Genomic DNA, 24,551 nt, shown 5'->3' on the forward strand with positions numbered 1-24,551 from the left:
GAAGATGAAGAAACGATCCAATCCCAGACTTGGCCTTGAGAAAGGCCAAGTTTAACCCTGTTTTTCTGCTGGGACAATGGAGGCCCAGAGAATCAAGAAGAGGCAGGCAGGAACAGTAGAAGATGATGTCTCTTCTGACACTGAAACCCTAATCGGAGCTGGAGATGCTGATAGATCAGGACTGGGTTGCCCTCCCCCTCCCCTAATGTCCACCCTTCGAACTCCTTCAGCGACCCTCGCCCGTAGTAAAGTCCAAGCAGGTGCTCAGGAGGAAGCTTCAGGCGTAGAACTCGTTGGTGGGGGCTTTTTTGTAGATAGGTTTCTTGCCCAGGTCGTAGCTGCCTTCATCCTTCTTCTTCATGCGGTACACCAGCAGCAGGACCAGGAAAATGGCAAAGAAGATGCCCACGCCACCGCCCACAATCAGAGCTGGAGAGGAGAGAGGGGAGCGGTGAGGTGAGAGCTGGCTGCCCATCGGGACCTCGGGGTACACTGGCCACTGCCGCCTGGTCGGTTCTCCTACCACTAGACGTCCTAGCCATCACCCCCCTGGGTGTGCTCTGCTGGTGCCTTACTGAATTGGATTCTCACAACCTCATTAATGAGAAGGGGGTCACTGTAAGTCACCGAAAAAACCACAGAACCAGAGTGACAAAGGCACCATTCCAACCCACATCTGCTTGAGTCCAAAGCCAGGTTCTTTCTCAACACCAGGCCAACTCCCAGCTCAGCCCTGAGCCAGGAAGGAGAAACTGCAGGCTGTGGAAATCCCCCTTAAACCTACTTACCCCATGGTCCTTAGCACAGCGAGCTCTCTAGCTGACCCCGTGTGCATGCATCCCTGTGCAGACCTACATTGCTATAGACTGGTATATACATTCTATACACACGCAGGTGTGTGCTACCATACACAGTTACCACATGCGAATGTGTCCACACTCCTACGTTATAGATAATTATATATGTGGTTTGGGACTTCCCTGGTGGTCCAGTGGTTAAGACTCCACGCTTCCACTGCAGGGGCCACGGGTTTTATCTCTGGTCGGGGAACTAAGATCCCACGTGCCGCACGGTGCGGCCAAAAAAAAAAATTATACATGTGGTTTATGTCCCTACATACGAACTCAGTGCTTAAGGCCTACGTTCCACTGCCCTCTCTGCCACTTAACTGGCTGCGGGATCTAAATAATAAAATTCCTTCATCTCTCTCATTGCAAAAAGGACACAATAATACCTTTCTCATAGGTTTGTCCCCAGGATTAAATAAATTAATCCACTTAGAGAGCTCAGAACAGTGCATAGCATATGCTCAATACTCATTAATGATGAACCTTCGTGGTTTATGTCTGTGTTCCTAGCACCCTGAATCATTCTGGCACAATAGTAGGTGTTTCATATATGACACAGTTTGGCTCAGAGAGGAACACTGGCTGAGGGCACCTGGTTAGTGTCAGGCAGATGTGGGCTTTTCAGGTGAACGTTATGTTCTCTGTACGACACCAGGCTGTCCGGAGGGCTCACTCCTGTTTGTTGAGTGGGCAGGGATATCTCCCAGAATCCTTTCTGTAGCAGATTGAGTCCCTTAATTCAGTCTTAACCTAAGAAGATTAATTTTCTGCCCCTGCACACACTCCAAATCCATGCACAGAATGGGGACAGAGTGGCAGAGAACCAAATCAGGCTCTTTCTTGACTAAAATGACGAAAAAGCAGCAACAAAGTACCCCCAGGAAATACCAGAAAAAGGACGTGGACTATCAGGTATCAACCCCCTTCCCGTTTCTATTGCCTTTCCCTCTGATGACTCCTCTGTTAGACCCTTGGGTCTGTGCTGGGATTCCCCACAAGGTCATGGCTCAAGGACTGTCTCAGAAGTGCCTGTGGTCCTAGGTTCCAAAGCCAGGTCTACCACTGTCTGGTCTTGTGCCTTTGGACAAGTGACTAGGCTTCTCCAAGCTTCAGTTTCCTTATCTGTAAGAGTATAGATAACCATACCTATCAGATATGGTTGTCATGGGGACTCAATGAGGCAGGTGCATGAATCACAAGGCACATGACAAGCACTTGATAAAGTCCCAGGTGCTGTTTAAAAGCTACTGGAATGGAGGGTCCCACCTCAGCTAGCTCAACAATATAACTTTTCAACTGAAGATCTCACACTTGTGTAATTCTCCGTTGGAAGTATTGAGATGACCCGGTTCTCTCTTGCTATGCGACCCAAAGTAAGCGGTTTGCTTTCTCTGGGTCTGAGTCTCTCTATGTATAAGAAACAGTTGTTTGGACTAGATCAGTGGTTTTTACGTTTTTCTTTAAAAGCAGTAGAACGCTTAGTTGGTAAAAGCCAAAACCTTATGCTTATCCCACATCCACCAGATAAAAGTGAAACTCTGTGGGTGAAGAAAGATGGGGCACGCTTTACCTCTGAACCTCCACCAGATAGTCTGAAACTTACAAAGACTAAAAGGTCTCTAAGGGCCCCTCTAGTTTCGACAGCATCCCTCACCCCACCCACATCACACGTAAAGTTCAAAGAACACTGACTCAGGGACCCATGGGCCAGGGTCAGCGCTGAGCTGGGCCCAATGTCCCCAGGGGTTATACCCTGCAAGATGCAGGCAAGATCCTTTATCTGTCCTGGTTGCAGGCAGCGCACAGGGCTCTTTCCCTGTACCTCCAGCTTCCTCGGAGCTGCCGGCCCAGCTGCTTGCCAGAAGACAGGAAAAACCCAGCCTGGGCCCAGGGTGCCCCTTCACCAGGCTGGTTCATCCAGGCTGGCCCTCGGCCTGTAGAACCTGGCCAGAAAGGGAGTTCCCTCTGACAAAGCCCCCCACCCAGCTTTGGAGACGCCCACAGCTGCCAGGGAGGAAGAGGAGCCAAATACCACCCCAGCTGAAGGCCCCATAGCCAGGCTAGACGGAGCCACTCCTGAAGTCTCTCCCCGGGACAGAGCTTTCGCCACACAGCACGTTATAGTCAAGAATGCTACAGCTCTTGCCAAACATGTACTCTCTCTAGGCCTCTGTTTCTTAATCTGGCACATGAAGTTTCCCTGGGTGCCACCTACTACTAGAATACTATACTATACCATCTACTATTGTGAACTATACTAACAAACCAGAACAGCCCTTTACGGTTTGCCAAGTTATTTTAGATTCTACTTTTTTTTTTTTTTTTTTTGCGGTACGTGGGCCTCTCACTGCTGTGGCCTCTCCCGTTGCGGAGCACAGGCTCCGGACGCGCAGGCTCAGCGGCCATGGCTCACGGGCCCAGCTGCTCCGCGGCATGTGGGATCTTCCCGGACCAGGGCACGAACCCGTGTCCCCCGCATCGGCAGGCAGACTCTCAACCATCTTGCGCCACCAGGGAAGCCCTAGATTCTACTTTTCATGAAGTCATGAAACCCAAGGGGATAGCACTGTACCCATTTGCAGACAAGGAAGCTGAGGGTCACTTCATCAATTGAGGCTGGAAAGCTTCTCGGCCTAGGTCACAAGGCTGCCAAGTGACAGCAGGGGGAGGGGAAGACAGCCCAACCCAAAGGAGCCTCTGGGCTTTCAGGGGAAGTTTTCAAGGGAAGTTTTCAAGGGAAGTTAAACTTTTAATAATTGACTCCCCAGGTGCTAAACTCAGGCTGGGAAAGTGCTTTGTAAGTAAGAAGGACTTATGGCAAGTGAATGACTCAACATCTTTTTTTTTTAGCCCTTGATATGTAATTCTTCCTCTCTGTCCAGCAGGCTGCACACAGAGTCAGAGTCACCTCTTAAGGGAAGTGTCATCCTTCAAGGCCCCAGGGCACCCAGGGGTTGTAAGGAAGGGGTACCAAGTTGCCTAATGGGCTAGAGGCACCCTTGCCTGAAGCTCTATTCTGCCCCCACCTGAAGCCCTCTCCCCCTTTGGGGTATCTTGTGGGAAGCATGGGACCTTACCTGCCAGAACCTCTGTCCTCTCAAAGATGCTGCTGCCCTGGGCTGTGCTGGACATGGACACCTTGTTGGACACATCCTCGTCCCCATCAAAGGGTGACATCCTCTTGGGGATGACCTCATTCTCCTCCAGTTCCTTGGGTTCGGTGGGGACCCGGCTCCCTGTCTTTTCAGGGATGTGGTTATCTAGAGGCACCTGGATAGAGGGAAGGAAAAGAGACCAACACTCAGCGTGGTTTGGGGAGGGACCCAGGGCAGGGGACAGGGACATTCAGCCAGGTGAGGAATCTGGTTCTGCATCTCGCTGGCCCAACCAGGTGGTCCTAGAGCAGAAATCAGCAACAACCTCTCAACAATTAGGCTGTCAACTTTTCTAGTAAATCTATCCCAAAAGGGGAATGAATAATGTGACCAAGGGCACAGGGAAGCAGGTGTTCTAGAATATTCTAGAGTAACAGAATATTACTATTCTATTCTGGAGGGTGGTTTGGCAAAACTGCAGAAATAGCTTCTCCATTAAGGCAGCAAGTTTGCCTCTGGGACTCTGTCCTAAGGGGCTAATCAGAGATTTGTGTAAAAGATGCTTGCTATAGTTTTGTCATTGAAGGATCAAAAAATCATAAACCTCTTTTCCATCAATGGGAAACCGGGTGAACTCTGATTACGCAGAGGCCATAAGAATGAACAGGAAAAACATTTAATTACGTGGGGAAATACTCATGATCACTTTAAGTGAAAAACGAAGTACATAGAACTGTATGTATAATTCGATACTCATGTTGGGCAATACCTAGAAATGCACACCAAAAAAGAGGCTGGAAACACATCTAAGTGTTTATCACTTACTGATTACCCCTGCAGAGAGGATGGCCTGCCCATGACCCACAGTTGTGCCTGTCCCAGGAGTCCAGGGCCACAAATAGAAGCCTTCTTGCAGAGTGAGGTCAGACTCCCGCTTATTCTGCTTCACTCAAGAGGTACTAAGAACAGGAGAGGCAAAAGTGTGTAGCTGCTTACCAAGGGACGGATCACTTCCGGGAAGATCGGGGTGTCCTCTGAGTCGTCTGTAAGGACAGAAAGGCCGTGTGAATGTGAGGTCGGTTACCCCCAGGTCAATGACCCAGGGCTGGTGGGAGTTCGAATTCACAATCGGCCCCCAAATGTTCAGTGTCCAGCAGGTGATCATTCCCACCCCAGCCACAGTCATCTCATCTGTAAAATGGGGGTCCTGAGACCTGCCTCCCTGGCTCTTTCACAGGAATGCTGAGCTGGTAGCTGGGCAGATTTTTTTTGTCACCTCCAAACTCTTGCTCCATATAGATCCCAGGACCAACAGCATCACCCGGTAGCTGGTTAGAAATGCAGAATTTCAGGGTCCACTAAATCAAAATCTGTATTTTAACAAGATCTCCAGGGGATTCATTTGAGAAGAATCTAGATTGCAATAGTAAATATTAGAAATTGCAATATTCGTGTATTTCCTGAGTGTGTGGTAAATGCCGAAGGCTTTCACTCAGTCCCAAATCCACAACACAGACACCAATGCACTGTCTTTTCTATTCCCATCTTACAGATGAGGAAACCAATGCTTAGAGGTCACCGAGTGGCAGTTTGAACTCGGGATTACGTGTCTCCAAAGCTCAAACTTCAAATTATTACACCACCTTACACATAGGAGGGATGCTTCTTGCAGCTCTGTCTAGCCTGGCAGCCAGAGCCAGGAAGTCACAGAAGACCAGGAGAGTTACCGGCCCCTGGTCTGGGCCCCTTCACTACTCCCACCCCCTCTGAAGCAGGGGGTTTGTTCTCAGTTCCCACCCACACCTCTCAGTCACCTTGCCCCCAGGCTTCTGAGCTGCTCCCTTTCCTTTTCAAAGGAAGAAAAACACTCAGCAGTCCTCCTCCCCACGCCCACCCCACCCAACCCTGTCCAAAGGTGGACAGGTTCGGGCTGGCGCAAAGAAAACGTAGAACTAAAATTGAACTCAAAGCAACAAACCATTTGCCCAGAGAGGGTCTCAGGGATGGGTTGATCCGGCAACTTTTGTTTCCTCCCTTTTTAGGGGGAGGGGCACGATAGGAAAATCCAAGCTTCAAGGCAGGGTCACCCTTGTAAGAGGAAGAGGATGGGTTCCCTCCAGCCCTGGGCCCCGGCCTGCCCACCACACCCTCCATACCCAGATCTCCAGAGCCAGACAGCTCAAAGTCATGGGGCTCTTGCCCAGGTACCCCAACATCCTCGTCGTCCGGTAAGTCTCCGGAAAAATGTCGGCCTTCTAGGAGGTCTCGGGGGTCAATGACCTCAGTTTCTCTGATCTAGGGTAAAAACAGGAGACACATCAGCCAGTGGCCCCCCAGTGCTCTATAGCAGCCCCTGAACCCTGGAGAGGCAGTGAAGTGGGCGTTCAGGAAGGTGAGCTGGGATGCTGGAAGAGGATCAGGCCAGAGCCTGGAGACCTGGGTCCTGGCCCCCTCCTGGCCCCTAACTTGCTGTGTGACCTTAGATAAATCCCATTCCCATTCTGGGCTAATAAAAATATAAAGGTGGTCATAAACAGAATATAAATATCTTAGGTGCCCTGTACTGAGGCACTTGCTATATGCCAGGCTCTGTTCTTAATAACTCTAAAGGCCAGTCTTTAACTCCATTTTATAACTGAGGAAGCTGGGTATCAAAGATATTAAATCATTTTCTCTTGGTGACGGGAGTAGCAGATGGAGAAGTGAGGACTCCACATAGGGCTGCCTGCCTTCAGAGCCAGTGTTCCCCATCCACACTCCAGGGCGCTATGATGCTATCACAGCTGATTCACCCACGGCAGGGAGAGGGCCACTGGTGCTGGTCTCGTCCTGTCCAGGACAACTTTCCCAGCTGAGTCGGACTGGGCTGGGACAGGCAGGGCTGGCTCACCCACACCCCAGGACAGGTTCGGGTCAGGGCTCTGCCCGGAGCTAGGGACTCAAGAGTACATGAGCACACTCATGTATTCAGCCTTGCAAACATCTCCCAGAGTCATTCTGCGGTGTGCCAAGTAAGCCCTGCCTCTGCCCTCACGGACCATCCACTGCAGGACCCATATCTATCATTCAGCTGCCACCTATTGGGGCCCTAGCTGTTCACAGCAGAATCTTAGGTCCATCCCCACTGAGAAGCTTTCAGAGAGAAAGTATGAAAGATCCAGGAAGGCGAAGAACTTTCCCCAGGTCCTACAGAACATCAGCTACCCTGCCCCCATCCCCTCAAGTTGAGCTGAGTGGAAAACAAAGCTTCTTCAAGAGAGTCGGGAAATATTTGGGATGCGCACCACCCTTCCCCCTAGCTTCTGGGCTAAGCCTTCCTCTGCCCACAGAAGAGCAGCCCTGGGCAAAGTTCATTCTTTCACTAATGAACTCAAATGTTAAAGTGCCTACTATTTCCCAGAAGCGTCAGGGTTTCGAATACGTTCAATACACACCCCTGCCCAAGACGTTGTACTTCCCCCAACCCCCTAACTGCAGGGGGTGGAAGGTCTCCTCAGAACCAGGAACACCAGCTGGAGCCCAGGGAGGTCCTGTCCTCCCATTTCACAGAATTTGCAAGATGAGCCCTGGACACAGCAGTGACTTGCCCAAGGCCACACAGTGAGTTAGCTACATAGCTCAGAGAGGAAAGAGGCCAGGGCCTGCTTCTAACTGCCCCAAGCTGTCCTCCACCCAGCGGAGACTTGCCAGTGACCCAGGGGAGAGCCTGAGAAGGAACATCCGTTCCTAAGACAAGGTTACCGTCTGTGGGAGGGGCCCAGGCTTCCGGGGATAGGTGGGCGGAACCGGACTATCATATCAGGTCCCCTTCCACCCTGTCAAGGGCAGCTGGACTCCCGGAAGGGAGCAGGGTCAGGCCGGGAGGAAGGCAGTGGGCAGGCAAGCCCCTCCCACCGCCAAGGCGAGAATCTCTGCTGAACGCTTGGTACACGTGGGGGTGGGGAGCCAAAAGGGGTTAAGCCCTGGTGAGGGGTGACTTCATGACTCGGGAATCAGGAGCTGTGGGGTTGCCGCGCTGGAATTCCAGCCTCCGCACAGCCCCATGCCTGTGGCTTCAGTTTGGCAGCTCCTCCGTGGTTGTGCAAGCTGCCTGTACCTAGGGTGGGGTCCCTGTGCTCTACCCCCATCTCCCGCTGCAAATTCCCCTGGGGCCCAGAATCAGAAACAGCAGGACCCCGGCGGCTTACCAGACTAAGCACTTAGCGTGAATGAGCTCCTCCTCATAACCCTGATTTGCAGAAGTATTAAGAGGCGGGGGGCGGGGAGATGCTCAGAAAATTAGTCACTTGCCCAAGATCACCCAGGCAAGAAAGGGCCCACACTGGACCAGAACCTAGGCATGGGTCACCTGAGCCTTTAGCCACATACGGATAAACACATGCATGAACACACGTGTACACAGAGTGCCCACCTACCTCGGTTAGGAGGGAGCCCTGTCAAGCGGAGGTCAAACCCAGCCCAGGAGGGAAAGAAGGTACTTTGACCAACTTGCTTATCTGGCCTGGAGACCAGTCAGAGCTCAAAGTCCTCAAGACGGGGGCTGGGGTCCCAACACTGTGTTGTTTCAGGCTGAGACCTTCCCCTACCTTCTCATTCCCAGGAGCCACGACTGGTTATTTATGAATCCTGCCTTTCTTTTAGTGGGTGAAAGTGCTGAGGAGTGTTTCAAAACAACCCATGGGATCAGCACACTGACTGGTTGGTAACAGCTCTGTTTTACATCAGGAAATGAAGAACAAGTCTGCAGCAAAACCCAGGCTGAAAACTAGATTGATTCTCAGTTCAGCCATCTTGGGGGTCACCGGGTCATCCCTAACCCTTCATTTTTTGTTGTTGTTGTTGTTGTTTTTGCGGTACGCAGGCCTCTCACTGCTGTGGCCTCTCCCGTTGCGGGGCACAGGCTCCGGACGCGCAGGCTCAGCAGCCATGGCTCACGGGCCCAGCTGCTCCGCGGCATGTGGGATCCTCCCGGAACGGGGCACGAACCCGCGTCCCCTGCATCGGCAGGCGGACTCTCAACCACTGCGCCACCAGGGAAGCCCCTAACCCTTCATTTTTATACCAGGTTCCTTGAGAGCATAAATGACTTTTCTTAAGGTCAGGAATGGCCAGAATTAGCCAGGATTAGATCCCATCAGATACCTATCTCGGCTCTAAAAGGACAGGGATTGGGAATTCCCTGGCAGTCCAGTGGTTAGGACTCTGAGCTTCCGCTGCAGGGGACACGGGTTCGATCCCTGGTTGGGGAAGTAAGAACCTGCATGCCATGTGGTGTGCCATAAATAAATAAATAACCAAGCGGACAGGGATCCCTAAAGGAACCTGCATGGCGTGTGGTGCGCCATAAACAAACAAACAAACAAATAAATAAATAACTGGGCAGGGATCCCTAAAGGCTGCATTAGATGAGCCCAGGTGCCCTCCTACAGCAAGTCAAAGGGCTTAGGAGGAGCTCTGTGGGGCGTACTGATGGAGGACACAGGAAATTAAATCCTCCTAACTCCAGAAGTGGCCCCTTCTCTGCCCAAGACCCCTGACAAGAGGGAAATTCCCAAGTGGGCAGAATCCCTAAGACTAGGCCAGCAAGACTCAACCAGGCTCCCTGGGATTGTGGGCAAGTATCCCTTTGTGTGTGTGTGTGTGGATGGGGGGATGCCAAGAGACCTCCCTTCCCCCACCCTCTTTTCAGACAAGGCCCATTCAGTCTGAGGTGGCTTTGAAGAACCAGGCCCCCCAGCAGCCAGGCTGAGCCCTGACCAGAGAGGGACTCCACCCTGCACCTGGCTCACCCCATCCCTGCCCAGGGAGCGTGTGGTCACACGTGTGTGCACGCACAGGCACCCTCTCTTGGCCCTCAGGTCTCTCTATATCTTTGTCCTACTCACAGACACAAAACAGAAATCAGCAGCTGAATAAGCAGACCCTGGTGGGCACCTGGGGGTTGCTGCCTGGAGGTTTAGAGATACCGGATGCTTCCCTAGACTCTCCATAGAAAAGGTAGGCGCTATTTTGTGCTGTAAAGACTAATGTCTACCTACAGAAGGTGTCTGAGGCCCAACCATCTCACTTTATTACCCAGATTAAAAGATAAGGGCCTTTGCCAAGGTCACCCAAGCAGAACTGGACTTAGAACTTAGGTCCCTAAAAAAAAAAAAAAAAAAAAAGAACCTAGGGCAGAAATAGAGACACAGATGTAGAGAACAAACGTATGGACACCAAGGGGGTAAAGTGGTGGGGGGTGGTGGGGGTGGGATGAATTGGGAGATTGGGATTGACATGTATACACTAATATGTATAAAATGGATAACTAATAAGAACCTGCTGTATAAAAAATAAATAAAAATTCAAAAAAAAGAAAAAAAAAAGAACCTAGGTCTCTGGGCTCCTGGGCTGGACTTGTCTTCCTTTCCCATTTCTAGGGTCTGGGCTGCCCCTAAAGGTCTCAACAAATCCACGGGCAGCAGCTGTCACTCCAGATATAACCCACATCCAGTCCTTAGGCGACTGGCATGAAGCTAGGAAAAGTCACCAACCCTACTGCGAAGTCCTGCAGCTTCAGTCACACAGGAAAATCATGGGGCCAGGCACTAGTATCCACGACATGCCGGGCACCAAGCTGCGTTTTTCTCCGTATGAGCTCTTTTTATTCGCACAACAGCCTTGTAAGGTGTTCTACCCGTGTTGCCGGAAAGAGAGCTTCAGTTGGGTCATTCATGTAAAGTCACAGAGCTAGAAAGCGACAGAGCTGGGATTCAAACCTAGATCTTTCTCAAGACCATGTCTTAGCCACAACCAGACTTCTCACTGCCACCCACAATTTACCTCTCCACCCCAGTGCCACAGCCCAGAGCATACAAATTCCAGGCCAGGGCTCCAGGGCACCCATTCCCCTGGTCAGGGAGTAAACAAAGGTAAAAGTGATATTGCTTAAACAAAAGAACAGAAACTTGGCTGGGATGCCGGGGAGAAGTTCAGGGTCAGAGCTTGCTTAACTGTGAACTGGTGGGAGGAAAAGAGAGGTGAGCCTTCCCCCATCTGGCCCTTCCCCAGGGGAGGAAGCCACCCCCAGGGGTCAGGGACACACTCGACCCTTCTTTTGCGGGGTGAGACCAGAAGGTCAATTGGGCAAGCCAAATTTTGGGGGAAGCTGGGACGCTGAGTACCCTGGGCCCTAACTGCTGAACCCAGCACAGTGGTCCTGGCAGGAGATCCCCAGAAGGGGCCACTGATACAGGCATGGTCCTCCCCCATCCTCCTTCTGAAGGGTCAGATACCCCCTAGAATGAGCAAAACCTGGGTGCCACAATCAGGACTCTGCATGTTGGTAGAAATGGAAGGATCCACCACCAGAGTGGTGACCTGTAAAGGCAGTTGCACCAGCAAACCACAGTCCTATCCCTCCCTAACTATACGAGCCTGGGCATTAATTTCACATCTTAAAGCCTCAGTTTCCTCTTTTTGTAACCAGGGCTAGTAGCACCTTGCTGAAGGATGAGGATTAAGTGAAACGCATTGGGGTGTGCAAGGGACCCAGCACGTGGCCTGGTACACAGCAGGTGCTCAGTGAGTAGCAGCTATTATTAATCCCCATCTGCCTTCCTTCTGGCTAAGGGGATTAGTGCTCAAAGGGTCAGAGAGACCTGGGAAAAGTTGTAGAAGCAGTTGCATTGCTAGAAAAGTGGTTGGTGGGTGGGGAGGTGCTTTGCAAACTGCGCAGGGACATACCCTATAACTTGTATTTATTTTGCTTCCAAGACCAGAGACTCTTTAACCACCAGTCAGGCCCCCTGATAGAAGAGAGAAAGGCCCAGAGATGGGCAGAGATCTGCGCAAGGTCACACAGCTTGGAGCACCTGTCCTAAGCAGATAGAGGCAGAGGAGAGACCAACTGCATTTTTCCAAAAAGAGCAAACGGCAGTGACCAGAGACACTTGAAACTCTACTTGAGGACCTGTATCCCCAGGGTATTTCCTGACCTGCCTGGGGGATGAAAAAAATATCTAGAAGGCCAGAAGAAACCACACACAAATCCAGGACCTGGTGCGCTGGTATGGGAAGGGTTAAGCCAGGTCTGGGGATGGGGGTTCGAATGTCAGCCCTGCCCACTCCAAGGTCGGGTTACTAGGAACACAATCGCTCAGGAGAGAAGCCAGGCCTGGCATTGCCAGCAGCTTTTCACCAATCCCCCCTGCCCATCCAGGGCAGCTCCAGGACCCAGGGGTGCCAGCTAGTAAGAGAGGCTGGAAGGGGAAGGGTGGGGGGAGCTTCTGGAGCCTCTGGACATCCTCCTGGCCGAAGCTGATGCGGCATCCTTGTCACTAACACCCCGGATAATCGTGGGAGATTCTCTCTCTGGGCCTTGGTTTCCCCACCTATGAAAGGCGATTCTCAAAGAGACAAGCCTTCCTCTGTCTGGAGGCCTGGTAACCAAGCTGGGGACTGCTCCGATTACCGGTGGAGACAGCCGGGAGGGGGCTGGTTCCCTCAGGGCCACAGAGACAGAGGTGCATTGAAGCTGGGCTGGTAATCTAGGCAGCGGATCCGAGGTCCCTGCTGGATCCGAGGGCGGGGTATAAACAAGCCTCCCGTGTTCTCTAGAGCAGAGTCGATATAGCCTTGTCTCGGCCGATTAGATCAGCCCTGGGTGCTGGCTTCCTGCCCCTTCCCAGCCTCCCCCGCCACTCGGGGAAGCCACAGCTCCAGATCGGGTCAGTCTGTCCCACAGACGCTTCTTGGCCGGGCTTCCCCAGGGCAAGGAGTCTCCCAGCCGTTGGTCACCACTGCCCCCATGCCCCGAGGTTGAACAGTACAGCCAGTCCCCGCAGGCCTGGCCACCACCGGCCAGGCCCCACCAAGTCACTGTTTCCACACATACCAGCCTCTCCCTGCCTCCCCTTTCCATTACCCCAGGTGTCACCTGACTAGCAGCCTCTGCTACTGTGCCAGAGAAAACTGGGGCAGCCGAGCTCCAAGCCTGAAGGAGGGGGAGGGGGGGATGAAGAGTAAAGCGGGGGGAGGGGCTGAGTAGGAGGGCCTGGGGGTGGGGTGGGAGGTAGGGAGTCACAGGGGTGGGTAGGGGGGACCACAGAAGGCTGAAGCTGGAAAGAACTGTTAGGATCACAGAGTGATCTTTTGGGGGACTCCTGGAGCCCTGTGAGAGGGATAAAAAGTTCTGAACCCCAAGAACCATAACTACTGGTTTACGTTTCTCAGCGCGCACACAGACAACCACCTCCCCACGCCAACCTCTGGCCAGGTTAAGAACCCTTGTCTAGCCACTAATAATAAACTAAACTTAAACCAGAACTTCACAAGTTTGCCAAACACTGATGACGACCCCGGAGTATTACAGGTGTTTTATAGAGGACGCTGGGGCTCACACCGGCCAAATGACTTATTAACGAACTGCGTGTCCCTGGCTGAGCAGCAGAGCTGAGATGGGAACTCAGGTTTTTCTGACTGTGAAACGTACCCATTTTCCAGTCACCCAGCCTCCAGGGGACAGGGCCAGAGGGGACCACGCCCAAAGATCACCAGTGAGTTAATAACAAACCCGCCCAAGTCAGGTGGCTTGAACTCTTAGGGTTAAATCAGGCCCCAACTGTTGACACAAGCCTTCTCCTCTCTCCCTCGGCATCACACGATGAAAACATCTGAAAACTGGCATTCCAGAACACTGTACCTTTTCTGTCCACCAACACACTCCCTCCCTCCCCCAGAGCCCAGGGCGTTTTTTTTGCAAATCCCTCGGCCTCTGGACTGGAAACACCGGCCCTCCCCCTACTGCACAAGGCTCCTCCAGCCTGGGAGGCCAACCCCTGAGGCCTGGGCAGTGTCCTGGTTGTCTGGTCCCCCTGCCCCGTCTCTCTCCAGGCTGAAAAATTGCTCAGCAGGGGGATTCCTACCGATCCCCGCAGGAGGGGTGGGGCTGCCGGGAACTGGTTCTTGTTTAAATATCAACCCATCCAGATAATTAACAAACTTCTAAGACAAACAGGAGATTTGGGCTCTGTCAGCCCCACCCTAGACTCCTCCCTTCCCACCTTGCAGCTGTTGGGGGGAGGGGAGAGAGCTCTCCTGGGGCCCCTGAGGGTGGGATCCTTTAAAGGAAAGGACCATCTGGCATCAAGGCAGCCTGGGCAAAGCTGGGAACCTTCACTAAGAAGGCCTCCTGCCTACCAGGCGGGATCCTAAGAGCTTCACTTGCGGCCTTGTCATCTCCTACAAGCCTCCCCACAATCTCCATCTTCTTATAGACCAGAAAGCAGAGGCTTGGAGCGGTCCAGTGGCCTGTCCCAAGCCATGGAGCTAGTAAGAGGGGGGGCTTCACATCTCTGGAGTCAGGTCTGCCTAAATCCAAATCAATGTTCCAATCCCAAGAAGCAAGAGAGAGCGTCAGAAAAATCAGAATCCTGGGATCAAATCTGGACTGTACCAGCTTTGCTCTGTAAACTCAGACCAATGGCAGCCTCAGTTTTGCTTTAAGGGAGCGGGAAAAAAGCACTACCTGCTCTGCAGAGGGTAATTATTTTTTTCTCTTTTGCTCTAAGTAATCTTTTTTTTTTTAATTGAAGTACAGTTGATTTACAATGTTGTGTTAATTTCTGCTGTACAGCAAAGTGATTCAGTTATACATATATATACAATGTTTTTTATACTCTTTTCCATTATGGTTTATCAGAGGATATTGACTATAGTTCCCTGTGCTATAGAGTAGGACCTTGTTGTTTATCCATTCTATGTGTAACAGTTTGCATCTGCCAACCCCAAACTCCCAGTCCATCCCTCCCCCACCCCCTTTCCCCCTTGGCAACCACAGGTCAGTTGCAGAGGTCAGTTTTGAGGACTGGCTGAACTCTATTCCGTCAAAGGCCACACACAGGCAAGGCGCTGTGAAGGTCTGAGGCCTAGTACTAGTATTTCCTGTATGTCCCTTCAAGGCCCTGGACACTAGCTGACTATCCCTAATAGGCCCCCAAAGGACAAAGTAAAACTCTGGAGCCCATGCTAACATGCCCACTGCAGAGCCATCCTATTAGCCAAGAGGTTGAAAGGAAATGGGTGACTCAGGCAGGCCAGCTACCACTCTCCTCCAGTGACTCACAGAGCCCTGTCCAGCCCCTTCCCCCAATTTTAAGTCGTCACTTGGAAATCACACCCACCAGTCCAGGAGGCTGAGGACAGCTAGAAGCCAATTCCTCCCAAGAGGGACCTGAGGCGGGAGAGCCAGGCCAGTCTTCCCGCCCCCTCATTCAGGCCAGCTCAGCACTCCAAGTACTTGGGAAAGCCCTGTTTCCAGGAGCTGGGGATGGCAGGAGCTGAATGTCTCCACCACCCGCCTCCCCAACGTTGCTTCTTGCGTAGGCTCGTAACCAAGGATGCCAAGAAAGCTCCCCTCCTCCCGCCAGAAAGGACCCTTTAGAGGGCTTTGGTCCAACCTCCTCATTCCAGAGTTGGGGACACTGAGACCCAGAGGGCATGTTTGCTCAAGGTCACCCAGCGATTCAGAAGGAGGACCCAAGGCATCTACTATCGAACCCAGCCAATTTCCTCATCTGGAATGTTCTCCGAGGACCTGCAAATCAGACACCTTGTGTTACCTGACAGACCCGGTTCTGGCCTTGGCAAGCCCCTACATTCCTCTGAGCATCACTTTCCTGTAAAAAGGGAGATAATAATACCTACCTCACAGTATCACTGGGAGGCAATCATGTTAGTAATAAATAACCTCAGTGCACCTTTTAGAATGAAGTTACATGCATACATTTATTTGTTCATTCATACTAACATTTCCTGAGTACTAACTACGGGCCAGGTATTTCACTGAAAGTGAACAGAGCAGAGTTCCTGGCCTGGGTGTGTCGGGCTGGAAGAGGAAGGGCTCAGAATTTGATGGGGTATGTTAATGCCCTCATGAACCATAAGTTTCTTCAAGGGAGGGAATGCCTTAGATGTCTTTATGGTTTCCACAACCCTTTCAAAGAGTAGCTACTTAATTATTAATAGAATATCTGAGCTGGAAGGGGCTCTCTATTCTGTTCAAACTCCATTTTACAGATGGGGGATGTCAACCCAGAGAGAGAAAGGGACCCAATCTCACAGAGCCCTCCAAAGCATGGCCCAAATATTTTCCTTTGGTAGCTCTCTGGGCTTCTAAGAATTCCAAAGAACTCTCTCTGGCCGCTCAAGGGTCCTAGACCCCCTGGGCTTCCGTCCCCACCACTACTTCTGTGCAATCAAGGAGAGAATTCTCAAGAAGACCAGAAACATCTCTTAGCTAAAGTACACGGGGTGCATGGGGGACACTTCCCCAGAACTCACTGGGCCTGGTGCCACGTCTGTGCCCCTGGGCAGCAATACCACGGGGCGGGGGTCCAGCTCCCCAAACAAGGCTGCCTTTAATTGGCCAGGGAGGGAGTGGCAGGAAGGCAGATCAGGGGAATGCTTCCAGCTGGACAGGAAGAACTGGTTTAGGAAGGCAAGCCCCACCAAACAGAGAAGAGTCTGGCTCAGCCTGGGTTCCCTTCCCAAAACCTGTGGCACTGAGGGGGCAGAAAGGAGGGCACTACCCACGGGGAGGACAGGCCTTTGGCTTAAACTTAAAATTTGGGCAGTGCCCCCAATAGCATTATTGGAGGAGGACTACAGGACAGAGATTCTGATGGCCTGGGAGCTCTCTGCTACCCCAAGATGGTACCATTTTACCTCATCTGTAAAGTGGGCATAATATAATCCCCACATGCTAGGGTTTTTATGAGAATAAAATGCACCAGACCTGGTATATGGAAAGCACTCCACAAACGACAACTGTTATTACCAAAACCCTTCTCTCTGGGCCTCAATTTTCTCCGCCTGCAAAAAGAAAAGGGTCGACTGGATCATCTCTGTGGTCTAATCCAACTGTGACTAGGTCTGATTTTTCCGGCCACAACCTTGGGAGGAAAAGTGCTGGGAGCAGGGTGCGGGGGAAAAGCGGGGAAGCCCTGTGACTCAGTTCAAGGTGGAAGATCTCGTAACATTAGCCAGGAAGGGAGCGCTGAGGTCAGGATGAGAGAAACGGACACCCCTCTCAGGAAGCAGCTGCCTAGGGCTCATTTCTCCAGCTGAGGGGTCACCACATACCCTCCCCCAAACCATATCCTTCTGACTGTCCCCAGGCACAGCTGCCTGCTCCTCCCCCGCCCCCCCAAGCACCTGCAGGCTTGGCAGCCCCTGAACCGAGACTGGCATGTTACCTCTCAACCACCAGGGTCTTTCCCCTTTTCCCCACACCACCCAGGCCGATGCGACATGCCATGCCATTCCTTCGGATGCCTCCACAACTGTGACGCCAACACATCCTTCAGGGGCCTAGTTTAGAGCACTGCACGGGGAGCAGCAGGCTTGGGTTCGAGTCCTAACTCAGCCACTCACCTTTTGGCAAGGTTGCCCTTCTTAGTTTGGGGAAGTCATCACCTCACTCTGGCCCTCGGTTTCCTTCTACTCCACAATTCCTTGTGGCCGGCCCACCCCAAATCTTTTATGGATTCTAAAGAGTGACTCAGGGATGAGACATAAGAGCAGCCACTCAGAGTAGCATCAGACAACACGTCAAGATACGTGCAAAAGAGAAAAAGAAAGGGAAGCCTGTCTGCTTCATTTGCATCTGACTCAGCCTCTTATCAGCTGTGTGACCTTGGGCAGGTTAGTTGACCTCTGTAGCCTCAGGACCAGTTTAAAACAGTAAACAGAAGGGCTGAATTAAACTAGCTGATGGAGCCATTACAACAGCTATTAGAAAGCTATTAGAACAATATCATAAGCACTAAATGTTTGCTGTCATCACTCAGGGCTGCAGTTGTATGTGGGGATGGGGTCGGGGGTGGCTATAGCTCAGGGTCTCACCCATACCTCAGATGAAGCCTGCCAGGCAGAAACGAGCGCCCCTAAGTAATCCCAGAGGAATAGGAGCCCCATAAAGAATTGACATTAATGATTAAACGCCACTGGACTTGCTCTCCCCAAAACCGAGGTTTAAGGGCACCAAGGAAGCACAAAGCCCAGGCTTTTTTGGAGGGCGGGGGTCAGATCGCCTCTCAGCAATTCCTGCACCCCAACTTCCCAGATGTGACTGGCTCACTCCTTCCCAGCTGGCTGCTGGGACGAACGGAGCTTCTGGTGGGCCCCGGGCTTTGTAAACTACAGCAGGGACCGGTAAGCGGTGAGAAGGAGGCTCCTCGGGGCTCACTGAGACCTTCTCTTCTCCCAGCCCCCCTTCACCCCACCCCAAAGTGGGAGCTTTAGGTTTCCCCAGCGCTAAACGCTCTCCTGGCAGAGAGCAGAGGCTTGACTCCTGGCCAAGTGGTGAGCCTAAACCGTCCCCTCCAGTCCGCCCTTGAAAAATCAGCGTCCCAACTTTGTAGGGACCCTAAAGAAGCACTGGTCACCTCCTGTCCCAGTCCCCCATACGCTTTGTGCCGATGGGAAAATCGAGACTCAGAAGGGGCAGGGCCTTCCTTGCCCGGAGCCACAGGCCAGTGGCAGGGCTGCGGCCAGAACGGAGGTCAGGGCTCACTCCTTGCCCCGGTGTGTGAAACAAGGCCCTGCAGAACCCTAAACTCCTCCCCATTCCTAGTACAGGCAGCCCCCTTCACTCCCAGGCCATCTCGGATTCTAGAGGGCGAGAAGGGGCGTCAGGGCTCCGAACCTGCCCCAGGATCACCAGGGAAGGGGCGAGAGGGTGAGGGGAAACGAGGTGACACCAGCTTAGTCACGTCCGAGCCTTGAGCCCGCGGCGGGGCTGAGGCCAGAGGGAGACGGGAAGCGCAACAGGCTGGGGGCGCACGGCGCGCGAGGGAGCCCCCACCCCCCTCTCCCCGGAGCCTCCCTGGGACCCTGGAGCCAAGTTTCCAACAAAGTGTCCCTGGCCTCTGCGTCTAGCTGGGGGCGGCGCATCCCCCTCCCCACTGCCCCCGCATCGCAGGATCCCAGGAACAAAGGAGGCACCAGTCCGCCCCCCCGGGGATCTCCCAGGACCCACCGACTCGGCGGCGACGGCAAGGGCGCCCACGAGGAGCCACAGCAGCGCGAGCAGGCGGGCGGGGGCCATCGTACCACTGTCCGGAGAGAGCACGAAGGCTGGTGGCCAGGGCTGGCGCGCGTTCCCTCTTATAGGCGGTGATCGGTCCCTCCCCGGCCCCGCCCCGGCCCGCCCCCGTCGCCCGCACCCCTCCCGGAATTCCCCAGCGAAAGCTGGGCCTCCGGGGCGCTACGCCTGCCGGCCCAGCTGGAAACCCGAGGGACCCGCCCCGTGGACCGGGCCGCTCAGTCCACCCGAATCCCTGGCCTCCAGCAACCCGGATCCCCGATCCCCTGCTAGGCAGGTGACGGGAGATCACTGTGCCTAACCCCATTTTACAGCTGGGCAACTGGGGAAACTGAGGCCCACGTAAAGGAAGGACTTGTCCAGGGTCGTGAATTTAGATTAGCGCCCTTCCAACCGGGTACGCTGCCCTCTGAGGGACAGAAGACTTTCCAAATGGGCAGTGAATGCGGGTTGTTTTAAGGCAGGGGTCAGCCATCATTTTCTGTAAAGAGCTAAATATTTTAGGCTTTGCGAGCCAGATGGTCTCTGTCACAATTACTCAAACTCTAGCGCTGCAGCTCAAAGGCAGCCTTAAATATTAATACTTAAAAGAAGGACAGTGGCTGTGTCCTGATAAAACACTATTATGGACTCTGAAATTTGAATTTCATATAATTTTCACGTGTCACGAGATATCATACTTCTTTTGATTTTTTTTCCCCCAACCATTTAAAGATGTAAAACTATTCTTAGTGGGCTGAACACAAACAAGCTGCAGAGCAGACTTTTTAGTCTTAGGGTGGCTGACCTCTGTTTTAAGGGATTTGTTTTCCAGATTTTGAACTTCTTAAAAAGTTTGATCTCTTTGAGAACTGGTGGACAAGTTTATCTTAATTCTGAGATCTGCTCCCACCCTTTGTAAAAGATAGTTTCATGTTCTCCTTTTCCCCTGACTATCCTCCTTACAGTGTGTATGTGTGTGTGTGAGTGTGTGTGGGGGGGGGAGGGGTTTGGTAAAATTCTCTGAGGCCCCAAGTACAAGTACTGTTGGAATTATTAGGGGAGAGTATTCTATGACAATCAATCAAAGTGCCCAAAGTGCCTAGACTTGTCTCTTTCTGATTTCATTTTGTGTGTGTGTGTATGTTATATATATATATATATATATATATATATATATATATATATATAAAATATACACACACACACACCTGTATATATACCATAAAGATACATAAAGATATATGTACATATAATACATATATATCTATCTTTCTAAGGCTGAAGCATGGCTTCAGAACCAGGGTATTTGGCCTCTGTTGGCACATTATAAATTCATACACAAAGTGGAGACTTGGGAGTAACTTTCCCTCTTCCATACCTTAATTATTATCAAAGGATGAAAATCTTTTGAGGCAGTGAGCCTTGACAATAAAGCAAGCTTCCAACCCTGATCATGTTTTTCCCTACAGGTTTACAGATGAGCAATTATTTTCAGCTCTTCTCAATACTCTTCCTTAGGATTTGGAAATAAACTGAGAAAATAAATGAATTTCAGGTCAGAATAAGAAATCCTTTTGCAAGTCAGATGGTTTTTGCAATCCTTGATTTCCACAGAATGGAAGGAGGGTCTAATCGAGTTGTCAGTAGATAGATCATTAAAAATAATTTTTGATGATAGGTCACTATGCAATTTCAGTTATCTGTCATCACATCACTGTAACAACACTCCTTTTGTTCCCATCAACTTCATTAACTGAAGAAGGTTTCTCAGCACTTACAGCCAGCCCTGTGCTGGTAAATATGTAACAATAGGTTGGGGGAGGCGGGTAGTGCTAATTTGTACCATTGGCCAATTTCTGTGGTGTAAATACTCCCCCAGGGCTGATTTCAAGCTACCAATGTGATGTCACTGAACGCAGAGTTGGTTAGAGATGAGCAGTATTTCTACTGCACAGACACAATAGTTGAGATAATATCAAGAGCATAAATAACAGTAAAATGTAAGGAAATAATGAGTAAGTGATGAGTTTTGAGTACTTATTTCCTTTGTTTTTTTTTTTTTTTTTTTTTTTTTTGCATTACGTGGGCTTCTCACTGCTGTGGCCTCTCCCGTTGCGGAGCACAGGCTCTGGACGCGCAGGCCCAGTAGCCATGGCTCACGGGCCTAGCCGCTCCGCGGCATGTGGGATCCTCCCAGACCGGGGCACGAACCCGCGTCCCCTGCATCGGCAGGCGGACTCTCAACCACTGCGCCACCAGGGAAGCCCTCCTTTGTTTTAAATACAGTTCATTTAACTGTAAGTTTATATGATTTAATTTTTAGTAATCATTATGTGTTACAACTACCCACAAAATTTCCCCAAATTGAACCAGTACAAGCTGGCTTTGGCACACCACTGTTTGACAGCAAGAAAAAAAGAAAAATGGGCATAAAATTATTGCTACAAACCTGTCTCATTCTAGCACAAGCAATATTCATTCAAGGATATTTGACTCATGGAGCGGGGAACCTTACTTTTTCTGCTTAATAATTATCTAAGTTTGTAGGACAGGTTTCACAAGTGTATACATATGTCAAACGGTATGCTTTAAATACATATCGTTTATTTTATGTCAGTTATATCCTTATAAACAGTTAAAATTTTTGTAAAACCTTTTTTTGAATTTTATTTTATTTATTTTTTTATACAGCATGTTCTTATTAGTTATCCATTTTATACATATTAGTGTATACACGTCAATCCCAATCTCCCAATTCATCACACCACCACCACCACCACTCCGCCACCACTTTCCCCCCTTGGTGTCCATACATTTGTTCCCTACATCTGTGTCTCAATTTCTGCCCTGCACACCGGTTCATCGGTACCATTTTTCTAGGTTCCACATATATGCATTAATATACAATATTTGTTTTTCTCTTTCTGACTTACTTCACTCTGTATGACAGTCTCTAGATCCATCCATGTCTCTACAAATGACCCAATTTTGTTCCTTTCTATGGCTGAGTAATATTCCATTGTATATACGTACCACATCTTCTTTATCCATTCGTCTGTCGATAGGCATTTAGGTTGCTTCCATGATCTGGCTATTGTAAATAGTGCTGCAGTGAACATTGGGGTGCCTGTGTCTTTTTGAATTATGGTATTCTCTGGGTATATGCCCAGTAGTGGGATTGCTGGGTCATATGGTAGTTCTGTTTTTAGTTTTTTAAGGAACCTCCATACTATTCTCCATAGTGGCTGTATCAATTTACATTCCCACCAACAGTGCAAGAAGGTTCCCTTTTCTCCACATCCTTTCCTGCATTTGTTGTTTGTAGATTTTCTGATGATGCCCATTCTACATAGTTTTTCAATAATCATTAGCGAGTAACTAGCAGAAAGGATTGAGGAGTGCTAAGTTGAGACAGTTAGTGGAAACTCTTCTGTAAATCTATCCTAACTTTCTGAAATTAAGAAATTAATCTCAACTAACCATCAAAAAAAAAAAAAAGAAAGAAATTAATCTCTGCTTGTCCAAGTTCTGAGAATCTCTCTGAAGGCATCTAACATGTTTGAATGTAGTTATTTGTGAATTTGTGGGATTTTAAACTGTGCTCCTTGAATTGGGGATAAAAGTACCTGGATGGTCCCTACTTCTGTTGGGTATGTGTCTCTATGTAAAGTTTTCTGGGGCATAAAATTTGAGTCTCTCTTCAGATCCACAAAGAAGTCCTGACGCCTGAAGAGTTAAAAACAATTTGACCGGAACCTGGGCCCCTTTAAAAAGTTCTAATAGGTTTTTTCTTGGCTCTCACAAAACAAAATGCAGTAGTCCAAGGTTTGTAGAACTGAACTGAAGTCCCCAATTCCCTGCACCAGACTGAGACGCCAAGCTCAAGAAGCTACGACCAATTCTGTGCTTAATGACCCACCTCCAAGGCCTCCTCCTCCAGGAAGCCTTTGCAAATCCCTCATTCTTTCCTTCTACCTCTCATCTCTCCTTCCCCTGAGATAACTTGTATTTCATCTGTCCCTCTCCTTTGGCAGACATCCCTTTCTCATTCGTGTTAGAGTTAGAAATTAAGATCCCAGGCTTCAGGGTCAGAAAGATCTGGGCTGTAATCCTGGCTGTGTGACCTGGGGTAGGATACTTTACCTCTCTGTGTCACAGTTTCCTCATTTGTAACTTGGGAGTTGTTATAGTTCCCATATCATGAGTGTTGAGAGTATGGTTCTTAGCACATACCTTGCACATAGATGTTACCCGTGGTTATGATAACAGAGGTCTACCTGTGAGGGTCTCGAGTTGGGAAGCTCCCTCCCCAACAGGTCTTCACACACAGTAAACAACAGGGAATCATGTCACTATTTTCAGAACATCTGAGAGAGTGAGTCATGGGGCCTTCTCTCTCCCAGAATGGCACCAACCCTCTCTGGTCTTCTTTGCTCCATGCAAATCTCTCTTCAGCTCCAGATAATGACAACCTGGGGTTTCCAGAGGCTGTGGAATGTCCAGCCGCTGCCTTGCATAACCACAGAAACTGGAAACACTGGACTCAGAAGGATTCTCCCAGCCCATTCAATCCAACAGCACTCCCATTGTGAGACAGGAAAACCAAGGCCCACACAGTGAGTCAGCATCCACAAGGTATTTTAAAGAATTCTCAAAACAGCCCTCCCCTCTTTCAGTCACTCTTTTTCCTTGCTTTGCTTTACTTTTTTTGTCATAACACTTCTCTTACCTGACATCATATATTGATCCTTTTTCTTGTCTATCATCCACTTCAACTCCAGACATAAGCTTCACAAGAGCAGGGGTATTGTCTTGTCCACGGAGAGATCCCTAGCACCTTGCCCAAGATCTGGCACAAGTGGATATTCGGTGACTCTTTGCTCTTTGCTATGTGGATAAATGGATAAATGCCATTTGAATGTTTTTCCATAGGGGCTCAGACATAGAAATTCACTCATTTGGTCATTTATGTAATAAACTTTTTTTTCTTTTCTTTTTTTTTGGCTGTGTTGGGTCTTCGTTGCTGCGCGCAGGCTTTCTCTAGTTGTGGCGAGCGGGGGCTATTCTTCGCTGTGGTGTGTGGCTTTCTCATTGAGGTGGCTTCTCTTGCTGTGGAGTACGGGCTGTAGGCGCGTGGGCTTCAGTAGTTGTGGCACGCAGGCTTAGCTGCTCCGTGGCATGTGGGATCTTCCCGGACCAGGGCTCAAACCCCTGTCCCCTGCATTGGCAGGCAGATTCTTAACCACTGCACCACCAGAGAAGTCCTGTAATAAATACTTGATGAACATCTTCTATGTGAGAGGCCTTTTGAAAAACCATGGTGGATGAGACCCCATCTCTGCTCTTAAGCAGCTCCCTGATTAGTGAACAGTAGCTACCAGGGGCCAAGAACATACTATATGCCAAGCTCAGGGCTGGCAACTTTATATGCATCTTCTCCGTGTTAGTGCAATGCTTCCAAGTGCAGGGAGCAATGTCTCACTCAGGACTCCTTAAGAAAAAAGGGCTTGGGGGTTATTAGAGGGATATGGGGGGGCCAAA

The 24,551-nt window shown here is 50.4% G+C and overlaps 1 protein-coding gene across 1 annotated transcript; it reads right to left on the bottom strand.

The window, feature by feature from the left end:
- Positions 1-277: 277 nt before the first annotated feature.
- Positions 278-19,031, bottom strand: SDC4 (syndecan 4; the record flags this gene model as incomplete). The annotated part of the gene is made up of 5 exons (XM_079718802.1): positions 278-429; positions 3,926-4,118; positions 4,940-4,986; positions 6,100-6,238; positions 18,963-19,031. The coding sequence occupies 5 exons, from the start codon at positions 19,029-19,031 to the stop codon at positions 278-280; spliced, it is 600 nt and encodes a 199-aa protein (XP_079574928.1).
- Positions 19,032-24,551: the final 5,520 nt, after the last annotated feature.

This window comes from Hyperoodon ampullatus, assembly GCF_949752795.1.
Source record: "Hyperoodon ampullatus genome assembly, chromosome: 14".
NCBI classification, from domain to species: domain Eukaryota; kingdom Metazoa; phylum Chordata; class Mammalia; order Artiodactyla; family Ziphiidae; genus Hyperoodon; species Hyperoodon ampullatus.